The sequence below is a fragment of the Ctenopharyngodon idella genome, chromosome 10 (genome assembly GCF_019924925.1).
Source record: "Ctenopharyngodon idella isolate HZGC_01 chromosome 10, HZGC01, whole genome shotgun sequence".
Taxonomy (NCBI): Eukaryota; Metazoa; Chordata; class Actinopteri; order Cypriniformes; family Xenocyprididae; genus Ctenopharyngodon; species Ctenopharyngodon idella.
This window is the reverse complement of record NC_067229.1, coordinates 3,576,125-3,599,031: the sequence shown is the minus strand read 5'-3', so window position 1 is coordinate 3,599,031 and position 22,907 is coordinate 3,576,125. Positions and strand designations below refer to the sequence as shown.

Genomic DNA, 22,907 nt, shown 5'->3' with positions numbered 1-22,907 from the left:
CATTGAGCTACCTAGAGGACTTTACCCGGCAGTCAAAGTGGCATTACATCGTGAAAGTGCGGACTCAGAGGAAGACCGTGAGGGTTTAGGGTGCCATTTGGGACAGGGCCATAGACAAATAAAATAGGCCTACATTATTATTATTTTATAATGTCTATGGTTGAGCATTACATTGGTTGTACACTTGTTATAGCGATGCATTATGGGATTGAATGAGTGCACTCGATAACGTCCACTATGGTTTCGGACACCACTACAAATGGCTGTCCCCTCAAATGGTGCCATATTTAAGGGTATAGGTAGTGATTTCGGACACAGCCTTCCATTCATACACATACGAAAGCTGGCTAACGAAAACACAAGCTTCACATTTCGACACGTTCCAAAGTTCAAGTTTGGTGAACTCTGACCTGCGAATTTGTATCACTGGCTGAATTAAAAGAATGCACATTTTAGCAGTAAAGTGGAGGTGATTGTATATTTATACTTTTGGGATTTATTGTTATAAGCTGAATTTATCTTTATAAAAACAAAGCCGAAGAGTGTGACGTCATATGACGTCTAGAGAATACCCATAATGCACTGTGAGAGTCACGCCATGTGCCGAATGAATTCTCGCGTCTGACCAGAAGATGGCGCCCGCAGCTGAATCCAATGCCAATGTGGCTACAGCGTAATATTATACAGATATTAATTCCTTTTTAATTAATTGTTAAATTGTTTAATTAAGGTTTATACATGCTAGTTTCCATGACAGAGTTCAAGATAAATCTTTTTATTAGCTACTACTGGAGCTGCCAGTTTGCTAAGTTGATTATTAAACAGCAACAACAAAGTATGCAAAAGCGGCAGCACCCAGTGTCCGAATTCATTCACTCGTTTCCATCCATTCCCTCAACTGAACTATACAGGTGCTGGTCATATAATTAGAATATCATCAAAAAGTTGATTTATTTCACTAATTCAATTCAAAAAGTGAAACTTGTATATTATATTCATTCATTACACACAGACTGATATATTTCAAATGTTTATTTCTTTTAATTTTGATGATTATAACTGACAACTAAGGAAAATCCCAAATTCAGTATCTCAGAAAATTAGAATATTACTTAAACCAATACAAAGAAAGGATTTTTAGAAATCTTGGCCAACTGAAAAGTATGAACATGAAAAGTATGAGCATGTACAGCACTCAATACTTAGTTAGGGCTCCTTTTGCCTGAATTACTGTATGAGTGGAGTAATGTAGGGAATAGTGAATGAGGGTATAGGGGGTGATTTTTCTCTTTTCTATTATTGTTATTTTGTTGTCCTGCACAATGAGGGTATTCAGGATGTGCACACCTTCTTTATGATACTGTAATTATACGATTTTTGCATGTAAAAAGCATATCGTTTAATTGACATCCATTCAAAAAGAATCTTCTGGAGGCTCTTAAAACATTTTTCTCACTGGAAGAAGTTATATAATAAATTAACTATAATATAGTAAAATTGTAATGTATAATATGTAATATAGAGGGATCAGTCACATGACATTTTGACTCGGGTGGTTGATGGCTGTCATGCTTTTGTCCTATTCACAGATAAAAACAGGATGTTCATAATAAAATGGTTTCATGTCAAGAATAGTTGATACTCCTAAGAATGAACTTCTGCTAATTCTTGCTAGTGCTGAAAATAACTACTGAAACTAACACAGTTTATCTACAGTTTCACTGCATAAGTATGTGTATTAATATTCAAGTACACATGTTATTTTCATATTTTACAGTAATATCACTGATTTTTATTTGTTTGATTTCATGGATTAGGCACTTTATTTCACATAAAAAAGGAAGTTAAGTTGTGGAAGTCCTTTCAACCATTTGCTATTCACACACACACACAGACACACACACACAAACGCACACACACACACACACACACACACACACACACACACACACACACACACACACACACACGTACGTTAACCACAAAAGTCCAGAATGATCACAGTCCAGGCCATGAATCACATTCATGACACTGATTCTATATAATGCAATGCTGTCAAAAGATATATATATATATATTTGTTTTGTTTTTTTTTGTGCAGAAACCACGAGTGCAGCTTTCTTGCAATAACCGTCTTCCTAGCATGCATGTAACCGTAATGACTGTGATGACAACACCATGAGGATTTTGATCAGTGTTTGGTGACGACACCTGCGTACACCACCTCTTCCTCCGCCTTGACTCCCTGAAAGAAAACACACAAAGAGACGGGAAATAGTAAAAGAGTTTGTCAGATATCATAGTTTTCAAGGTGATCAAACAGATGGTGTAGAAACATGACCAAAAATATTATTTATGATTATTTATAATAATATTTGTGATTCTGGTGGCATCACAGTATGTCTTTTTCTTTACATGACTGGTCCTTTATATAGGTTTATAGGTGTATTTTTGGCAAAGTGCTGCAAACAGAGATTTTCTTTTAAATGGAGGGGTTACTTTTGAGGCCTGGTACAAATATGACATACAAAAAAACAAACTATAGGCTCATATGTGTGCATGATTACTCATTAAAAGATCGCGATCTCGATTCAAACACACACATGATCTTATTCCTAAATGACAATGATTCCGCTGTCTATTAAACCTTTGAAATTACGATCACACACAGCAAAAACCCAATGTTAAAGGGTTAGTTCAACCAAAAATGAAAATTCTGTCATTAATTACTCACCCTCATGTCGTTCCACACCAGTAAGACCTTCGTTCATCTTCAGAACACAAATTAAGGTATTTTTGATAAAATCCGATGGCTAAGTGAGACCTGCCTTGCCAGCAAGACAATTAATGCTTTCAGATGCCCAAAAATCTACTAAAGACATATTTAAAACAGTTCATGTGACTACAGTGGTTCAACTTTAATGTTAGGAAGCAATGAGAATACATTTTGTGTGCCAAAAAAAATAAATAATGACTTTATTCAACATTATCTAGTGATGGGCGATTTCAAAACACTGCTTCATGAAGCTTCGAAGCTTTACGAATCTTTTGTTTCGAATCAGTAGTTCAGAATGTGTATCAAACTGCCAAAGTCACGTGATTTCAGTAAACGAGGCTATGTCATAAGTGTTTTGAAATTTCAATGGTTCAACACTGGGGGGCGTGACTTTGGCAGTTTGATACTCTCCTTAACTCTCAGGAGAGTTAATTTAACACTGGAGTGTTAAAGGAACACTCCACTTTTTTTGAAAATAGGCTCATTTTCCAACTCCCCTAGAGTTAAACAGTTGAGTTTTACCGTTTTCAAATCCATTCAGCCGATCTCCGGGTCTGGCGGTACCACTTTTAGCATATCTTAGCATAGTTCATTGAATCTGATTAGACCGTTAGCATCTAGCTCAAAAATGACCAAAGAGTTTCAATATTTTTCCTATTTAAAATATCAGTTTAAATGAATTCATTATGTAAAAAATAGTTTGAAATTAATGAATGAAGACTTGTTTCATCCAGAGTTTTTAAACTGATCTCTTGAATGATTTAAAGGAACACTCCACTTTTTTGAAAATAGGCTAATTTTCCAACTCCCCTAGAGTTAAACAGTTGAGTTTCATCTGATCATTTATAACATTTTAGACTTTTATAAATAGACTTATTTATAACATTAAATAAAACGTTTTGAACCTCAAGTTCAGATTCGTGGGAGAACCGTGATTTCTATTCTAAAAATAAATTAATTAATTAAAAAATTACAGATTATCTAGAGGTATAAATTAAGCTTAAAAGAATCTATAATATATCTGGCATATTAGTACTGTTTCTAATATTAAAATGTACAGAGTAGGATGTAAAATGTACAATCTTACAGACAAGGATGAAGTCTTTATGTACATTAACAAGGATCTGGTACAATTACAATGCATTATAATGGCGCTTCATATTCAGTATTCAGTATGCGACTTTCTGCAAACCATGCCCCTCTAGCACCCCCCGCTCCCCCATACCCTAATTCAGATTGTTTAATTCAGATTATTCTGATTTGTTTTTCGTAAGTTCTATCCAGGAAAAATGTAACCTATCTCCTTAAAACAGCAGTAATATCTCTGTTTTTATTTTTCACATTTTCTTTCTCACACACATTCATGCATATATCAGCAGAAATATTTGCACATTTTTTTCACACTGGTTTTCTGAAGGCCCCAGTTTCCTGTGAGACAGTTTAAGAGTGCTTGTTTAGCAAATAACATGTTAACTATCAAAAGTCGTTTTTACACTTATCTAACAGTGATGTTTATCGATCCTTTGGTCTGTTACACTTTGTATTGATGGTCCACTTTAGACATTCTGTTGACTATAAGTAACGTTGCTCTCAGTATAAGTAGAGTATTAGGAGTAGAGTTAGAGTTAGTAGAATAAGTTGACTAATAAATAGTCAGTAGAATGTCTGTTGGGGAGCATCAAAATAAAGTGTTAGCAAATAATTAAACATAATAAAGTGTTACACTTAATTGGTCTAATGAAATAACAGCATTCAAATCTAAACTTAATTATTTATTAGCTATATGAAAGCGGGGGTGGGTGATATAACCAAAATCTTATTTTACAATTATGATTTATTGTCAATATACAGTATTTTTTTTCTTGAAATAAACTTTTGCTGGAATTAAATAGATAATGATTCCTAGCGACAAAAACGATTCAGTCAAGATTAGTGAGTGATTTTTGTTTTCTTTTGTTGTTTGATTAACATGAAAGGGATATGGAAGCCCATTTCTGCCACATTAAAAATAAAAAATGCTTTAGTAAATCATAATTGTGACAAACTAAGTTCTAATTATGAGATGAAAAGTTAAAATGATGACATAATTATGACATAATTAAGTCATAATGTCATAATTTTCAGATAAAAAATTGAAACTATGACAAAAAGTCAAAATTATGACATACTAAGTCGACATAAGTCAAAATTATGACTATTTCGACTTAGTATGTCATAATTTTGAATTTTTACATCATTTTTTTTTACTTTTTAAATCATGATTTTTGACTTTTTAATGAACAAATTAATCAATTTAAGTCCTAATTTTGACTTGTCAGTGTCATCATTTCCTCTTTTTTGTCATGATAATGATTTGCTAAAACATAAAAATGCTTGTGAAAACATTTTTTTTTTTGTCTTATCGTGCAGAAATGGGTTTCCATAAAGTACCCCTATATGCATTTACATGATTTTGTTTATGGCGGTTACTAGAATACGTTTCAATCATTTAATCCTCAAAAACTCATTATTTTTCTTATCATTTACATTGTTGCAGCACCTGTTTTACCCTCTGTCTGAACGCTCTGCTTTACCTTCAGTTTCTTTTAAACATGCCTTCCAAAAAGCACAGTCTGCTCTGATTGGTCAGCCAGCCCCAATCTGTTGTGATTGAGAATCTGTCGGAAATGTAACGCCCCTAACCATAACTGGCAAGTATCGGCTCCGGAGGCTATGACAGTCTACGTAACATAATTTTCATTATCGGGAGGGTTCACGGATGGAGCGTGTACAACAGCTCATGCACAAGATGAATGTTGAGACAGAAGATGGCAGATGGCAATACGCACAGTTGTGATGTTTTGTGCAGTAGTCGAAGAAGAGTGGGTGCCCATTAAGAACCAGCCTGTCCCTGCATTCCGTTCGGAAGGGCTCATCCATGTGCCCTAATCCCTTCAAAGGGTTTACCCTCCGGAGTGAGGTGTAGGGGTCAAAAAAACTCTTTTTTTGGAACGCACTTCAGCGTCATCTTAACGAGACAATAAGGGAGGCGCCTTCGTCTTTTTCCCCTGGTTTAATCTTTGTATTAATACACATTCATTTACTGTAGTAACATTATAAGCTACTGCCGGTCTTTTACGTTAAATATAATGTATATTGTGTCTATGAATTTTAAACATTTGAATTGACTGATAAAGGTAGCTATAAAGCATTTTTGTTGAAGTCCAATGTCATTTTGACCATAATAATGTACCCAATCTAACCCATATAAATATTGCAGTAGTATAGAAAAATACTATACATACATTTTTAGGTAAAATCGAACTACTAACCTCCTGTACCTATTCTGTGACGTCAAACAACTTCCCTGTGCAAAGGATCATGGGGGCCCGAAGTGTCCATCAGTTGTTCCCTTCGAAATCATTCATTCCGAAGGGCCCTTTGAAGTGGCCAGTTTTGAGCACTTCAGTTTGGAACAACCCTTCAATATGGCGGCCATGATTGTTTTCACTCCGAAGTGCCCTTCGGAGGGCGATATATCCCATTTGGAATGCACCGTGTGTCTCAATGTGTATACTTTCCATCCTAAATAGTATGTGACATTAGTAATATTCAATACTATTTAGGGCGGATGCAGGGCTAGTCATCAGCTGCTGTCACGCTAAGATATATTGCACAGATCCAGTATATTTATTTATACACATTTGGTTTTCTCCCATTTTTTACTCAAAAATAACCAACTGTATTATGTTAATACTCACCATGACAGGCATTTTGACATATTTTGTCTCCATCTCATTGCACAAGTGGAATAAGCAAATTTGATACTTGCATGTAAACTCTGTAGCCTACTTTCTATGCATGTTCTTTGGGTGTGTGTGTATGTGTGTGAATGTAAAGCCTCCTGTCAGCATACCGAATTTACTTCTCTTTAGTGGTTTATTATGCTAAAAATAGCAGCTCTTAATGTCAAGCACTTCCCAATCGCATCCATATTTCTTTGTTGCTCTAACGTGTCAATAACTTTAAGCCATAGTGTGCTATGCAGATACCTGTACATTGTGTGATATAGAGCAAAATCTCCAATAACTGACACTTTATGTTTTCACCACAATATACATCATACTACCGCCCAGCCCTAATTCTGCTTTATTGAAGAAAAAAAGTTAACTAATTGATTCTAAGTTTTTATAATTGTGTGACTTTATATCTCGCATTGCAACTTTTTTATTTGAAGTTTCTCAGCTTTTTTGTTGATGGAAATGGTCTAGTATACAGTTTTAATGTAAAAAAAAAAATTATAATAATTGTTTGCTACCATTTTTGCATGATTTGAATTTATGTTTAAGTGATTATGAGCAGATGTGGAGCTGAATTGAGTGAGGACTGACTTGCCTTCAGGTTTGAACATTTACCTTGTGTTCATGGTCTTTTCTGTCAGAATTACTGGCATCTCGTGTTGCCAGTAATTGCACTGAATTGTTGTTATTTTTTATCACTAAGAGGTCCAGTGGACTTCCTTTTTTTTATGTTAACCATCTGTGCTGCAGGATATTTTCTCAGAACTATAACTTCATCTTTTTGCTAGTTGCCGTTAATACTGGTAACGCAATAGATTTTTTTAGTGGTTTGGTTCCCCTAAAGTTCCTCAGAATAACACAGATTAATTTGTAGAAATTCCAAAAATAAGCCTGTATATAACACTGTAATATGTAACATTTATGTATACAGCAAAAAAATTCCAGTGTTAAATGAACTCTCCTGGGAGTATATGTGAGACCACACTTAAGAGTGTTAGTGTTAAAATAAGAGTTAAATGAGTAATGTAGGTATAAATTAAGCTTAAAAGAATCTATAATATATCTGGCATATTAGTATTGTTTCTAATAAATGAACACTGAAGCACTTTTAAAGTTTATGAGATATTAGGTTACTAATTGAGTGACGACTGACCATTATTGAATGAAGGAGAAAAGGAGAAAATCACTATTTTTAAGTCACCTTTATAGATCAGTGTTTGCTTTAGTTGGGCTTTTCACCGTTGACCCCCTTTTTAATATACGATTTTGTTTGGGCTGTTGTAACTGAGTTATAACAGCCAGACAAGCAAAGAGAAAAGATGATCAGGTGGTGTTGGTTATGTTTTCACATAACCATTATTTGATCTGAATCACTGAACTCATTTAGAGCCCAATCTCTGAGTTAGATTTACATTATTGATTACAGCAGCACTGTGATTCTATCAGCTTTTTCAACACAACCCAAAGAATTTCTTAAAAATTCTGATTAAAAAAACAAAAAGCTTCCTTTTAGGCACAAACATCAAGAATCAGCCTGTGAATCTCAACGACGGTGACAAGCAACATATTCTGATAATCAGATCAACTTTGAACATTAGAAAACAAGCTACTAAAAAGTCACATAAGAACAGCAAAAAATAAAATAGTGAGAACAAAGGAAATTACTAAGACAATTCAGCTCATAATTTATTCATGCAGCAATGCATGATGGGAGCCATGGATGAATTTTGATTGGTGGCACCCAGAATGCACTGCAACATGCTTTATTATTCTCACCATTGTTGAGATTCACAGGCTGATTCTTGATGTCTGTGTGTCTAAACTTTTTTCTTTTTTTTTTTTGGTTGTTTTGTTTTTTCAGAACAGCTTTTAAGAAAGTGATTCTGCTTGTTAACATCAGGTATCTACAGTAATAGTCAATCAATTAATCATTTAATTATCTCATTAACTTTAACACAGCTTCAGTGTTCATTTAAAACTCTTTTAACACTCTTGAATGTGGTCTCACATATACCGAAGAACTTACACTGACAAGAAGCAACACTCAATAGAACGTTCCATTGCAACACCGGCACCCGGCAGCAGCCCTGCGTTTCTGCCATTTTGGGGTGAAAGCGACTCGTCAGTCCACTAGTTTCTTTTTGCAGTAAAACAGTTTTGCATAAAGAGGAAGATCAATTGTGGAAGTGCTTCAACCCCACAAGATTATCAGGAACACACACTCACACCATTCACTCCTTAAAACATGCAAACACTGGTGCACATTAACCACAAACATCTAGTACAGAGATATTCTCATGCACATGCTCTCTACCAGAGGTGGAAAGTCCAGGGGTCAGGAAGTGAAAGTCCTGCCATATTTTTATTCCACCCACTGAAGCAGTGTTAAAGTTAATGAGATAAATAAGTGATTAATTGAGGTGATGATTGACCATTACTGAAGACACCTGATGATAACAAGCAGAATCACCAAAGGAGAAAATCACAATTTCAGAAATCTTTTGGATTATATTAATAAAGCTGATCTTCTGCTGTAGAATCACAGTGCTGCTGTAATCAATAATGTAAATCTAACTCAGAGATTGGGCTCTAAATGAGTTCAGATCAAATAATGATTATGTGAAAACATAACCAACACCACCTGACCATCTTTTCTGCTTGCTTGTCTGGATGTTACAACTCAGTTACAACAACCCAAACAAATTCTAATATTAAAAAGTCAAGGGTCAAGAGCTCAACTAAAGCAAACCCTGATCTCTGTGATGGTGACTTAAAAATTGTGATTTTTACTTTCTGACCCCTGGACTTTCCACCTCTGCTCTCTACCCAACAGATGAAACATAATTTCTTTCCAGATAAAATGAGGCCTTCTGTGGTATGATTCTGTTTGCAATACTGTAAACAGACACCAATATAATCTGTCTGCTCCTAAGATGTATCAAAATTAAATGTCTACTGTCATTCTGCTGATTTTATTGCGGTTTAATGTGAAAGGTCTTTATTATGCAATATCCACTTTTACATGGTGTTTGGACATAAATATGTTTTGGCAGTGTGTGAACAACACAACCACCCTACAATGATAAAAATCCATCCACTCCTTTTTTTAAAATCCCCATTAAACCAAAGCAGTCTCATTAGACATGCCGTTTTAATTCTCTGAGCAGTGTTTCCGAAACCATAGTTTCTGCACTCAGCGAGTTGTACGCTGTCTGCCATTTTCTCCATGCTCGAGCAGCTGTAGCATTAACAATGTCTCATTAGCAATCCTGGTGTTCTGTTTTTGGATATAAGACTCTTCATTTTCCCCCAACATCTGAGCCACTGAGGACACAGTGGATTATTTTTATTTTTGAAGATAATGCGCCCCAAAATCTACCTAAATTCATTTATGTCTGCAAAAATCGTTTCACTCCAGACTGTTTTGTGAATGAGGCCTACCAGCACGAAATGATAAAGTTCCTTTGTTTGAAAGTGAACTTATTTGCATGAGGGGAGTAAGCTGGCGGTTTGTGTCCATTTATACTCTGATAAATATAACAAACTTACAATGCATTCTATGAGATGGTGATGTCCACCAAAGTCTGAGTCATTAAAAAAGGAGGTTTTTGATATGAAACACCACCTAGTTGGGCTACATTATCTAATAGTTCTGTCATTGGCATGCATAACACTATACAATATTCAAAAAACAATATACAAACAGTAATAATACACAAAATGTACTGGGGAAATGCATGTTCATTTATTTAAGAAAATTTGTCAATGAATTAGTGAAATGGATGCCATTTCTATGGGCTCTATGCCTGATTCTTGTATTGAGAACAATTAATGTCCCAAGTGTCTTTAAAGTGTGTGAGTGTGTGATTTATCCTCCAGTTTCATTCTAAAACTTGTAACTTCTTCCTGAGTCTCTCCATCAGTGTCGACTCCGGTTTGAACAATGTAAGGCTGAACACCGTTACTGTCCTCATTTTGGCTGTGTGAGATTCTCCAGCTTTGTTGTTGTTGAGCAACCGAAGTGTGAGCTGTTAAAGCTCCGCCCTCTTCTGAAAAGCGGCTGGGAGCAGCAGCTCATTTGCATTTAAAGGGACACACAAAAAAACGCATGTTTTTGCTCACACCCAGATATGGGCAAATTTGACAAGCTATAATAAATGATCTGTGGGGTATTTTGAACTGAAACTTCACAGACATATTCTGGGGACACCAGAGACTTATATTATATTTCGTAAAAGGGGCGTAATAGGTGCCCTTGAAATTTTAATTTAACCCTGAGAATGGCCATCACCTTTTTAACTAATAACATTTGATCTGAATGCATTGAGGAGAATAATCTTCTTAAACAAATGAAGTGGCTGTTTAAAGGGATAGTTCACACAAAAATGAAAATTATCCCATGATTTACTCGCCCTCAAGCCATCCTAGGTTTATATGACCATCTACTTTCAGACGAACACAATCGGATATATATTTAAAAATATCCTTAGTCCTCCAAGGTTTATAATGGTTGTGAATGGTAACCTACATTCTGAAGACAGAAAAAATGCATCCATCCATAAAAAAAGTAATCCATACGGCCCAAGGGGGTTAATAAAGGCCTTTTGAAGCGAATGGATGTGTTTTTGTAAGAAAAATATCCATGTATAAAACTTTATAAATTCAAATATACGAGCTTCCGGCAGATTGACCGGATCTCGGATTGTTTTCGTCTGAAAGAAGATTGTCATATAAACCTAGGATGGCTTGAGGGTGAGTAAATCATGGGATAATTTTCATTTTTGGGTGAACTATACCTTTAAAGTCTGCTGGGTTTTCCTGAACAAACACAGAGTAAAACTATATAGCTACTGTATGTATGTATGTATACTATAGCTATCTGTAACTGTTTCCATCCACCATATTTGTATGAGAATTTTGGAATATTGCATAAAAAACGCTGGATGGAAACGTCAAGATGCACATAAATTCTAAAAATGTGCATAAAAAAATCGTATGCGCTTAGATGAGCGGGACATATTTTTTAATTCAAGACATGCAAATAAACTTTGATGGAAAAGGAGGATTTCGATATAAGAGAAGACACGACAGAGAAGACATCGATATAAGAGAAGACACGACACGACAGCCAGTGTCACAGCTCCTCAACAAACCGTCCATACCGGCATGATGAATTCGATGGATTGAACTGGATTGAACTGGAATAAATACTTTGAATGTTGCGATCCTATCGGACTTATGATAGCTACCTGAATCGTAACAAAGCACTGTTTGCCAGAGGAGAACTGGCCCCCCGACTAAGCCTGGTTTCTCCCAAGGTTTTTTTCTCCATTTAAACACCTATTTGCCACCTGTTTGCCACCTGATGTCACCTGTTGGAGTTTGGGTTCCTTGCCGCTGTCACCTTTGGCTTGCTTAGTTGGGGACACTTGACATTTAACATTTGATATTCAACAGTGCTTTGCATCTGCCTACATTGACAGCATTTTGTTTAAGAAAAATTATATATTTATATAAATTATAATTATATAAAAATTATATACCATTTATCACCGTAAAGCTGCTTTGACACAATCTGCATTGTAAAAAGCGCTATATAAATAAAGGTCACTTGACTTGACTTGAAAAACCATTACCCAATAAATTCCTTGATGCACATCAAAAAAAGTCATGTGACTTTGCCTCAACAGATCATGTGATTGGTTTAACCGGACTAACCAGTGTAGCGATCTCATTGCACACTATCTAAAATGTTATTTTAATAATTTTGAAATGTCCGTCATCAAAATGATTTGGTATAGTCACCTCCCATAACTGTCTCACACGATTGTGCTCCCATCAGGCATCTTAACGCAAGATCACACGACAGCGTTTGTATTGCATTTCATCTGCATGCTCTGAGGTGCAAGTCAGAAAAAGCTTTGGGCTTCTCCAGTTGCAAAAACTGATACTTTGTGCAAGTTTCCCAGGAAGGTTTTATTCTCTTGAACACATGGTATGGAAACAGTGCTTTATTTACAAATGTTTTATGAAATATTATAATTTTACCCACAAGTTAAATTCACAACTTTAAATGGAAACATAATGGCCAGAATTCAAATGATGTACAGGAGCTCAGTTTACTTTTAGTGCCCCATGAAGCTAAACTTTCTCTGCATGTGATTATGTTTGACCTTTTGACATTTAGTATAACTGAAAGACTCATTAAAAAATCATTATCATTATCATTAAAAAGGACTCAACAAAAATAATCTAATACAACACAAATATATATATATATATATATAAAAATAAATTAACAGGTAAAATTGTTGTTCAGAGTTTACATGCACTTAAGAAATTGGTATAGGGTTTTTGCAGTTCTGAAATGCAGAATGGTTGCCAACAGCTTTAACTAAACCTTCAAACTATTCTGTTACTTTCGTCATGTCTTCTAGTGTGCATGTAAACCTGTTGACTATGAACAGAAGATCATTAATGAGGAAACTTAGCACAGAATTTGATTATCTTCTGGTAACGATACCTGCGTACACAACATCTTCCTCCTGCTTAACACTCTGAAAGAAAACACAAAATAGAAGTTGCCATTAAGCCAACAATATTGATAGCAAACATTGGCAAAAAAAAAAAAAAAAGCTAGAGGTTAAATGCAGAAATGAAGAGAAAAATTGGGGTTTTAAATAGTAAGTAGGTAATGTCCTTGTTTATGGATATAGATAAGTTAATTAGTTACAAAAATTTGATACAGTAATTTGCGCATTTGGTTTTCTATCACTCATTTATGTGGCATATCAATGATATCATGTCACAGTCTGAACCAGCCAATGTGCATGTGCGCGTCTCAGATTGCAGACTGTTTCTATGGTTACGGAACTTCTAAAAGCAGCTACAGTGAATCGTTCACTACCAACTTGCCATTAACTCTTTTATTCAGAAGGCGGGACTTATTCCACCATATTGCACATTATACTTACTTCATAAAAACCTTCTTTGAAATTGTGTTGACAAACATGTTAATAGTTCATTTTCAACATGTTTATTGCTGTTTAGCCCTCCGAGTAATAAGTGTGTGATGTATTTGGTTGCCATGACAACCTCACCTGCTTGCTGCTGTAAGTGAAGTGAATAAAGTACCTCAGGGATGACGTGTGTTTGTAGACCAACCCGGAAGTTAGCAGCGCACGGGTTCCCTCTATCAAAAGCCTATGCATTTTTCCCATAGACTTTTGGAAAATCTCAAAAAATAAGCTCTGTGTTTAACAAAGGGTTATGACACTTATACGTTTTGTCCATCAAGAAGTCTAAATAAAGTGGTCAGATATAAAAAGCTAACAGTAGGCTATAAACGGACTACAGCACACCATCGTCGCTGATCAACGTCACCACCACCAAGCTTCCTCAAAATTTATTTTAAAAACAACTTTATTTAAAAACATGCTTGCTGATTATGATCTGCGCTGTGTATGAATACTTATCCACTTTTTCATGAGAAATGCTGTCCAAATGTCCTGTTTGTCATGATGACGTCTAAAGTCCCCACCAAAGGAAGTAGCCCCTTTTAGCAACTTCTTAGCAACCGCCGTTTTTAAGACACAATAAAGGATTAAAAAAATCACAAGCAGGTTATAACTGGTGCGTTTTATGTCATTGATCAAAACGTGAAAATATTTAGAGGCTTTGTGAACCACAGACCTTATTTCAGGCGGTTTAGCAAAAACCCATTCAAAAAACCCATAGACTTTAGAGTGATGGAACCAGAAGTCCTAAAATGCTAACTCGCTTCTGGGTTTTGCCTACGAAATCACGTCATCCCTGAGGTACTCTATTGACGTGAAGGCCAAGTATGGTAAGTGTGCATTTAACTCATCCAAGTTAGTGAACACACACACACCCCTAGATCAGTGGGCAGCCATTTTTGCTGTGTTGCTCGACTGGTAACCTTCGGGTTACCAGTCTGACTCTCTAACCATTAGCCACGACTAAGCACGACTGAACCACGACTGAACGTAAAAACACATGTTTGCCAAGGTTTACAGCCTTGAGGCACACACGTATCATCAAAGACACTGCTGGGATTGCCACTAGATGTGACAAACATGCGAATATCGGAAATGGTGTAAAGGCAGCTTCAAACACATCAAACTGCAAAAGTCACTCCCCCAGTGGTGAACCACTGAAATTTCAAAACACTTATGATGTAACAAAGCCTCGTTCACTGGAATCATGTGACTTTGGCAGTTTAATACACGCTCCAAACCACTGATTCGAAGCAAAAGATCTGTAAAACTTCGAAGCTTCATGGAGCAGTGTTTTGAAATTGGCCATCACTAGATATTGTTGAATAAAGTTGTTATTTATTTATTTTTGGAGCACAAAAAGTATTCTCGTTGCTTAATAATATTAGGGTTGAAGCACTGAAGTCACATGATCTGTTTTAAATATGTTTTTTCTGGGTATTGAAAATGTAAATTAACTTCCTGTCAATGGAGGCCTCACTGAGACATTTTATTTTGTGTTCTGAAGATGAACGAAGGACTTACGGGTGTGGAACAACATGAGGGTGAGTAATTAATGACAGAATTTTCATTTTTGGGTGAACCAACCCTTTAATGTATAATAAGCTTATACTGTACATTAAGAAATATAATAAGCAAACAATTTGTTGAAAAGTTCAAGTTATGAAACTTAACTTTGTCCTCAGCCAAAACGATTTGCATTAGAACAAATAATAGATTTTTGAGACCAAAATATTGCTCATTAGATATACACAAGATGAATTATATCCCATATTTAACCATTATAGAAACATCTCAGATAGCAAGCAATGATCAAAATAATAAATCACTGTTAATGTGTCAACGTTAACCGCATTGAATCAATATCACTTTTGCACCTGCAATTAATGTTGAAAAAAAAAATTCAATGGTAATCATGCTCTCAGAAAATGAAACACAACTACAACTGACTTAAAGCCACACAGCCTGAAATCAACTGAAGATAAAAGAAGACAATAAATCTCTCAAGATCTCAGCAGAAGTTCTTTCTGAGAATTAACAGAGGTTTAGATGTTGGTGTTTTATTAAAAATATTTGGTCACCATTATGGTGGTCAGTGTTTCATTTAGTTGGGCAGTTTGACTCTTGGCTTTTTGTGTGAGTTTGTAGTCTTTGTAATAGTGTAGCATTGATTCAATGCCATTACCATTGCTTTTTTTTTTTTTGTTGAAATTTCAACATTTTTTCAACATTAATTGGGGGTGCAAAAGTGATATTGATTAAATGCAGTTAATGTTGACACATTAACATTGATTTAACATTATTTTGATCATTGCTTGCTATCTGGGGTCTGAGCCAGCGGCAAACGTCAGAAGGACTAGTCAAGGTAAGGCTGTCCTCAGCAGGGTACATGAGCGCTGAGTGCCTGGTGATCGCCTGGATCTTACAACTCCAAAAATGTCAGATCAGATTTTCAAAGAGGCACTATCTTTATCAATAAACCACAGATTTGAGCTTTAAACAACTACATTAATGCCTGACAGAAAACCAGCAGTATTTTTAAATTACACAGGCTTTCTCCTCAGCTATTGATGTTCACTGGTTGGTGCAAGATGCATTCTGGGATACCTGGCTGTCTCAAGTCCACACAAGTCACCTCTCGATGCATCCTCGATAAAAGGGGCGGATCAAGAACACATTTGGGATTTGAACTGTACTTGGCTAGATGTGAACTTTGAATTGGAAAAGTAGCTTACTTGGGCAGCGACTGATGACGTTTCACAAGAACACAATAATGGTGTGGCATGATATGACAACATTTGTGCCTGGTGTAGACATAGTGTTAATGTCACCTGATTTTTTTTTTTTTTTTAGTAACCCCAAATAATCAAAACTAATAGTTTTATTGGGAATCATATCCATTTACACTACACCGAAAAAAAAAAAAAAAAAAACAACTCAGTCCATGTCTTTTTAGCCCTAATTGTGACAAAAATGTGACACAATCTTACCAGTGCCTTTCTTTTGACGAATTTCGTGTCAGCGTAGGTTATCTCTTCCTCACGGGCCTCAACTGTTTCAACAATAATAACAGATGCGATAAATCAATAGCATGAAATCACTAAATTCATTTTCATTATATACAATCTTTTTATTTGAGGTGTATTATTAAAGTATAAACTCATTTATTATAATACTTAATATATTTTTACAGATGTGTCAACAGTAACACTTGCCCTGCTGGTCTGTTTTTCTGTGTTTCCTGTAGATGAAGAAGATCACAAGTGCAGCCACAATCAACAGAGATCCAGCAGCAGCAGCAGCAGCTAAGATCGGCACTGTGTAAGAGACTGAAGAATCTGGTTCATGACCTGAAGTAGATTGTGAAGTAACTGAAGTAGGATTTGAAGGAGAGGTCATTTTTGGTGTTGTAGCGGCTGAAGAGGGACAGTTATTAGTGTGAGTGAGAAGTAGGAGAAAGCAGTAGATCTGTAACAAACACTATAAAACATGAACACTATTATGTAAAAGTGTACTGCGATGTCATTCAGTCTTTTTTTGTGAGAATGAACTCACATTTTCCACCCTTACTCTAACCACCTGAATGAAAAGTTCGCTTTTGGCCCCGGTTCTTAAGTCTTCAAAGTAAACATGAATAATAGAAGCCTGTTGAATACTGTCGTATATGACACAACTCGCTGAAATGAGATGTGTCTAAACAGTTCAAGATGGCAATCTTGTAAGTATTATCATAGACAACACTTTGTCTCACAGTGATCTCACCATGCATGTGGTCAGTCACAATGTAAGGTCGTGGTGATCTAAAGTGTAACCTCACAGCACACTCACTGTACTATGACCACAATGTGAAGTCACCCAAGCTAGACATTTTACTGGCAGTAGACTCCAACATTGCTCAGATTTTGGTTGAAAATGAAATTTGGGTTGCCGTCTAAACATTTGTTTGATGTCAGTCTCCAACGTCATTAAACAAACTCCACAAACAGCATTACCAGCTTCACTTATTACAAACCCAATCGACTTTATTTCTGTCATATGTGTACAAAAGCTCGTATTGAGATTAACAGAGGTTTAGATGTTGATGATTAATTGAAAATAATAGTTTGGTTTGATGTCACATTATGGTTATCAGTATTTGCTTTAGTTGGGCAGTTTGACTCGACATTTTAAAGTGCCCCTATTATGGATTTTTGAAAATTACCTTTCATGTACTGTGTAACATAGCTCTAAGTGTATAAAAACATCATACAAAGTTTTAAATCTGAGCACCGTATACAAGTTATTGTCTCTTAAGAGTAAGATTCGTCTCTGAGTCAATTAAATGAGTCGTTTCGTCGTGACGTCAAGACAAAACATTAGCATTATAGCCACAGCTGTATAGCCCGAACCTTGTGCTGTGTTCCCATCATTTTACTGATGACTGCTTCTTCAACCTAAATGCGTTCAACGAGGAATTCACAAGCCGGTTGTTATTGAAGGATGGGTCAGTACCCAGTTTATTTGGACCAGCTTCTTCTTCCTCCATATAACAACCTGTAAGTATGATTAATAATTGTTTCTGTTTCTCTGTAGCATGCGCAATACGTATTCAGTTGTATGTGTTGTGTACGCTTCACGCACCTTATATGTCTCCGGCTAACCAGCTATGTGTCAAATGTTTGTCGTTATTATTACTTGGAGTTATGATAAAAGAATAGAGCAATACGTTGGTGTACAACTGCGGTGCTTTATCTGCATTGGGTTAACGCATATACCATGACTTTTTGGGTGTTTTTTTGCCCTTGCATGCATGTAAACCTGTTGTTGGGTACTCCCAAAGCAAAAATAGGACCCTTTCAAATGTCATAATAGGGGCACTTTAAAGCTAAGTTTTTCTCTGGTTGTTGTAACTGTTTGTTATTGCAAGAGCAGCAAGAAAAAAATGTGACCAGATGATGTTTGCTACTCGATGATAAAGATATAATCATCATGTAGTGTTCTGATCAGCTGATGTCATCTAAACTATCATATGTGTTTTGTATGATGCACCCAGAATTCATTGCGGCATGAAGCATGTCACTGTTATTGAGATTCATACACTGATTCTTTTTTCAGGTTTGTGTTTGTCTTGGTGAAGGGGTTTGAAAATTGTTGTGAACAATTCTTTTTTTAGGCAATCTTCTACAACATTCTGGTAAGAAAAATAAAGCTTACTACTGAAAACATTACAAAAACACAACATAATGTTCTTAGAACTATAATATGTGTAGCTGATGTGACCTCACATTGTGGCAATAGTATATGCACACAGTGAGTGTGCTGTGAGGTTTTCAGCTCACTGTGACCACATGGTTAGATTACTGTGAGTACAAATTGTTGACTGGGTAACGATTATAAAGGAAATGGAAAGAAAATATCTTGTTTGTTAAACTCTGTTTGGTGTGTAGGAATAGCTGTTTTGTTATATATCTACTGGGCATCAGTGGTCAAATCAATCATGGAGACAGTCCTGTGCTGACATGTTTTATAGTGTAATGTCGTAATGTGGAGGAAGTACAGAGCCAGTTTTTGTTGCAAAATTGTTTAAAAAAAAGTCAGTACGTCTTTGTAAGGAGGAAGTTTTCAGGTTTGAAATTTAAAGTATATTTTTATAGTACAATGACCTTTTAAATGTCAAACGATCAAGCGCAGTTTGATTTGTCATATCATGATCCTCGTAATCAGCTGTTCTGATCAGAAAAACCAGAAGCTCTTCTTGTCATGCTTGCATGACATATTGATCTAGAGCGAGCTTTACAAGTTTGATATGAAAAACTATAGCAGTATGAAAAAAAGTAAGATGAATTGTGTGAGGAAATATTTATGACACTACCAGAATTAAGAGGCTCGTCTCGTGTTCAGGTATTTGACATTGGAATTACAGTGTGATTGAGAAATGTGTCAAAGAGGTTGAAAAAAATCCCCATAACTCTTTTTTTTTTTTTTTTTTAATTTTGCAGAATAAAGAAGAATTATGTCAAGAAATATGCAGAATCTGTAATGTAATATAATAGAGTGAGCTGTAGTTGTGTACTCACCATTGACAGTAACATTGAATCTGTGTTTAGACGATGAGCTCCTGCGGCTGATCTCAACTTCATAAACTCCAGCATGTTCAGCTCTGGTGTTTGTGATGGTCAGAGATCCAGTCTGATTGTCCAGCTTCAGTTTGCCTCTGAATCTCTCATCAAGATTACCAGGGATGTCGATGGTCAATACAGTGATTTTAGCTATAAGACTCCTGTTAGTTCCGAATGTCCACTTTATCAGATAATTTCTCTGTATTTCAGTAACATTAATCTGTAGAGTGACTGAATCTCCCTCCATCACTGACACTGACTTCAGTTCATCACCAAACACACCTGAAGAACAAACACAAACAGTCTCTCAGTCACACATATTAAAGTTTAATAAGGCTTTAAAGTTTGAATTCATTTTTAAATGATTACAAACTTTAGAAAGGTAGAAAGATAAAAACCATAAAAAAAAGAAAACAGCAGTGTGTAAATTATATGGCATGGTGCAAAACATAGTATCTGAATTCACACATCTTCATACATTTTATCTTTTTAAGTTTTGGTTTAGTGTTAAGAGCTAAAAGAACAGTGGAAAAATCCCAATTTTTTATTGATGGTGGAACTGAAGTTTATTAGAGCTCCACACAAACAACATTTTATTGGCAAAATATAAACATCATGTATCTTAAAGTGATAAACTGACTGAAACTACAGATGTTCTGCTTTGTAGGTTTTAACAGGACAATGAGACAAATAAAATTGATAAATACATGAATAATGTTGATTAGACTAATGCTCTAAATCTGAATCCAGACTACATCTAATAGTTATATCTGGAAATAAAAGCAAGATCACATCTTCTGACTGATTTTAATAGTGTTAGATTGAACTTTACAAATTACCAGTAAAAAAAAAAAAAAAAAAACTTTTGTGACTTACCAACCAGATGACAAAAGCACAGACAGAAGAAAACAAATGTTTTTTCTTTAACCATTTTCTCCCACCAGCTCTGGGGTTTGAATTAGGTGTTTAGTAAGCTGTAGCAAAGTCTACTTCTGTCTTTGTGTCTCATGTCTGAGTGAGCATGCGGGTAGTGTGTTGACACTGCAGTTCAGTTTTGCAACATTGGGCTGTGCCTTGTGCTGATGCTGTATTGATACTAGACCTCGCAAACAAAAAAATATATGCTTTAATGGACTGGAATAAATAACTAGACTGTATACATCTTTAAAGTCCCCCTGTAGTCAGTTTTATCCCTTAAAACACATCTTTGATCACCAAAATGACATATTTAAAAAATGTTTATTTCCTGTGAAAAAATTTCTTCATCCTTAAATTAGCTTGAATATAACTCTACACCCTTCCTTCATTTAGTATACATGGAACAATAAATATGCAAATTAGCCCCAGCTCCGCTCTCTTACACAAGCTCAGAGATCCACTCGCTTAACTTACTGAGGTAAACATTGCATCTCTTTTTACAACGTCAGACACATAACGGTAATTAATATGATTAGCCTTTTGCTTGACTGTGTTATAATAGTGTGTTACACAAACCATGTTCCCGTTCACCATGTCAGAGTCAGACAGCTGCCTTCTAACAATCAGTATCCTTACAAATGCTTTGAACAACTCAGAACATCAGTGAAGATAAGCATATAGTTCATCATAACATCGTAATATACGTTATAGACTCGTTCTATTGTTAAATCTACCCGATTTTTCATATCAAAAGAAAAATATACCGGGATAATCTGGCCTCTCTCGAGACTTAACTGCTTCAAAGCATAGTTAATGATATGTTAAAGCCCACCCACACATTGACGTGACTGGTTATATGTTTTGTGATGTCAGAAACACCATCGAATTCAAACCGTGTTTTTGAAACTGTTAGATCACTGCAGTTTTAAAGAGAAAATACTCACCAATGACTTATGAATCAGCACATGGTTTGTCTTAAAGGGATCATATTATGCTTTTTCAATTAGGCCAGCTAACCAATTACAGCACAACACGGAAGGAGTGGCTTCATTGAAATCAGCGTGTTCGAGCCAGACTAGGGAAAGAGGTGCTGTAATAATGTAAAATATGTCAAAAATAATGCGTTTTTTTTTTTAACAATCCAGCATGAAAATATATTCTATAACACCCCAAAAACAAAATCAAGACTTTGTAAAATTAATCAAAATGTAATCAAATGAGAATAGGCCTATAACAATTTAAAACAAAACATTGCACAAAACAGTGTATAAATTAAAACATTGATGAAAAAATATCTTGGTTGTATGATATTCCATAAAAATAATAATATTGTCATTATTACTTTGAGATGTACATTTAAGTAAACAATAGTAATACATTTCTATAATAAATTCTTCAAGTTAAACCAAACTTTATTTTGGCAGACTGTCGTAAAGACCTCAAATGAAATGGTAAAAAGCTGAAGTGATTTTCAAAGCAGCTCTGGAGATGAAGTTCATGGGCTGCATCTGAAATCACATACTCTGGTCCAAGGAAGGAACAGTGGTGAACCGACGACAGGGCCAGGGCGGCGGAGGCTCATTGATGCATGTGGGCGAAGGCTGGCCCGTGTGGTCTGATCCAACAGATGAGCTACTGTGGCTCAAATTGATCAAGAAGTTAATGCTGGTTCTGATAGAAAGGTGTCAGAATACACAGTGCAACACAGTTTGTTGCGTATGGGGCTGCATAGCTGCAGACCAGTCAGGGTGCCCATGCTGACCCCTGTCCACCACCGAAAGTGCCAACAGTGACAAATGTGAGCAGCAGAACTGGACCACGGAGCAATGGAAGAAGGTGGCCTGGTCTGATGAATCACGTTTTCTTTTACATCACGTGGATGGCCGCGTGCATGTTTCTGCTCACGGAAACCTTAAGCAAGGCAGTTACAGAAAGGAAATAATAAATAACGTTACCAAAAGAAGCCGACTGTGTAAATTCTTGACAGAAACGGTTCTAAACAGTTCACGTTTAAAGTTATTAAAGCATTTTCCCGAGACGTCGCCAGCACAAAGGTAAGACGGAACAACAGATCCACTGCTTTTGCGGATAGGCGTAAGTTAACTGAAGGGCCTATTGATCAGATTGTTGATCAAATGCTGCAGTATCACAAGATCAGTAGAAAGTTTAGAGACACCTACAACACTAAACACAAACAATCAGTGATGAGGTTTTTATACATGATCAATGAAACATAACACTTTATGATGCTTATATCATTAATAAACAACAAGCATCTGATTTCTGGCTTTCTTTAACACAACAAGTGTGTTTCTAAACA

At 35.8% G+C, this 22,907-nt stretch overlaps 1 protein-coding gene across 13 annotated transcripts in view; it reads right to left on the bottom strand.

Annotated features, from left to right (window-relative positions):
• Positions 1-22,907, bottom strand: part of LOC127519749 (uncharacterized) — a 172,663-nt gene that overhangs the window by 106,836 nt on the left and 42,920 nt on the right. For 3 of the 13 annotated variants that reach the window (XR_007931882.1, XM_051907261.1, XM_051907265.1), the window contains exons 1-2: positions 20,546-20,709; positions 19,628-19,951 (exon numbers count right to left, since the gene is read on the bottom strand). The exons of 1 other annotated variant lie outside the window; for it this stretch is intronic. Coding sequence is in view for 8 of the 12 variants with exons in the window: in XM_051907261.1 (XP_051763221.1) it covers positions 19,628-19,951; positions 20,546-20,600 (379 nt within the window). In the remaining 4 variants the exon portion in view is untranslated. Of the gene's footprint in view, positions 1-19,627; positions 19,952-20,545; positions 20,724-22,907 lie in introns of those variants that run through there. 9 more of the 13 variants (XR_007931881.1, XR_007931880.1, XR_007931879.1 and 6 more) reach the window with 7 other exon arrangements.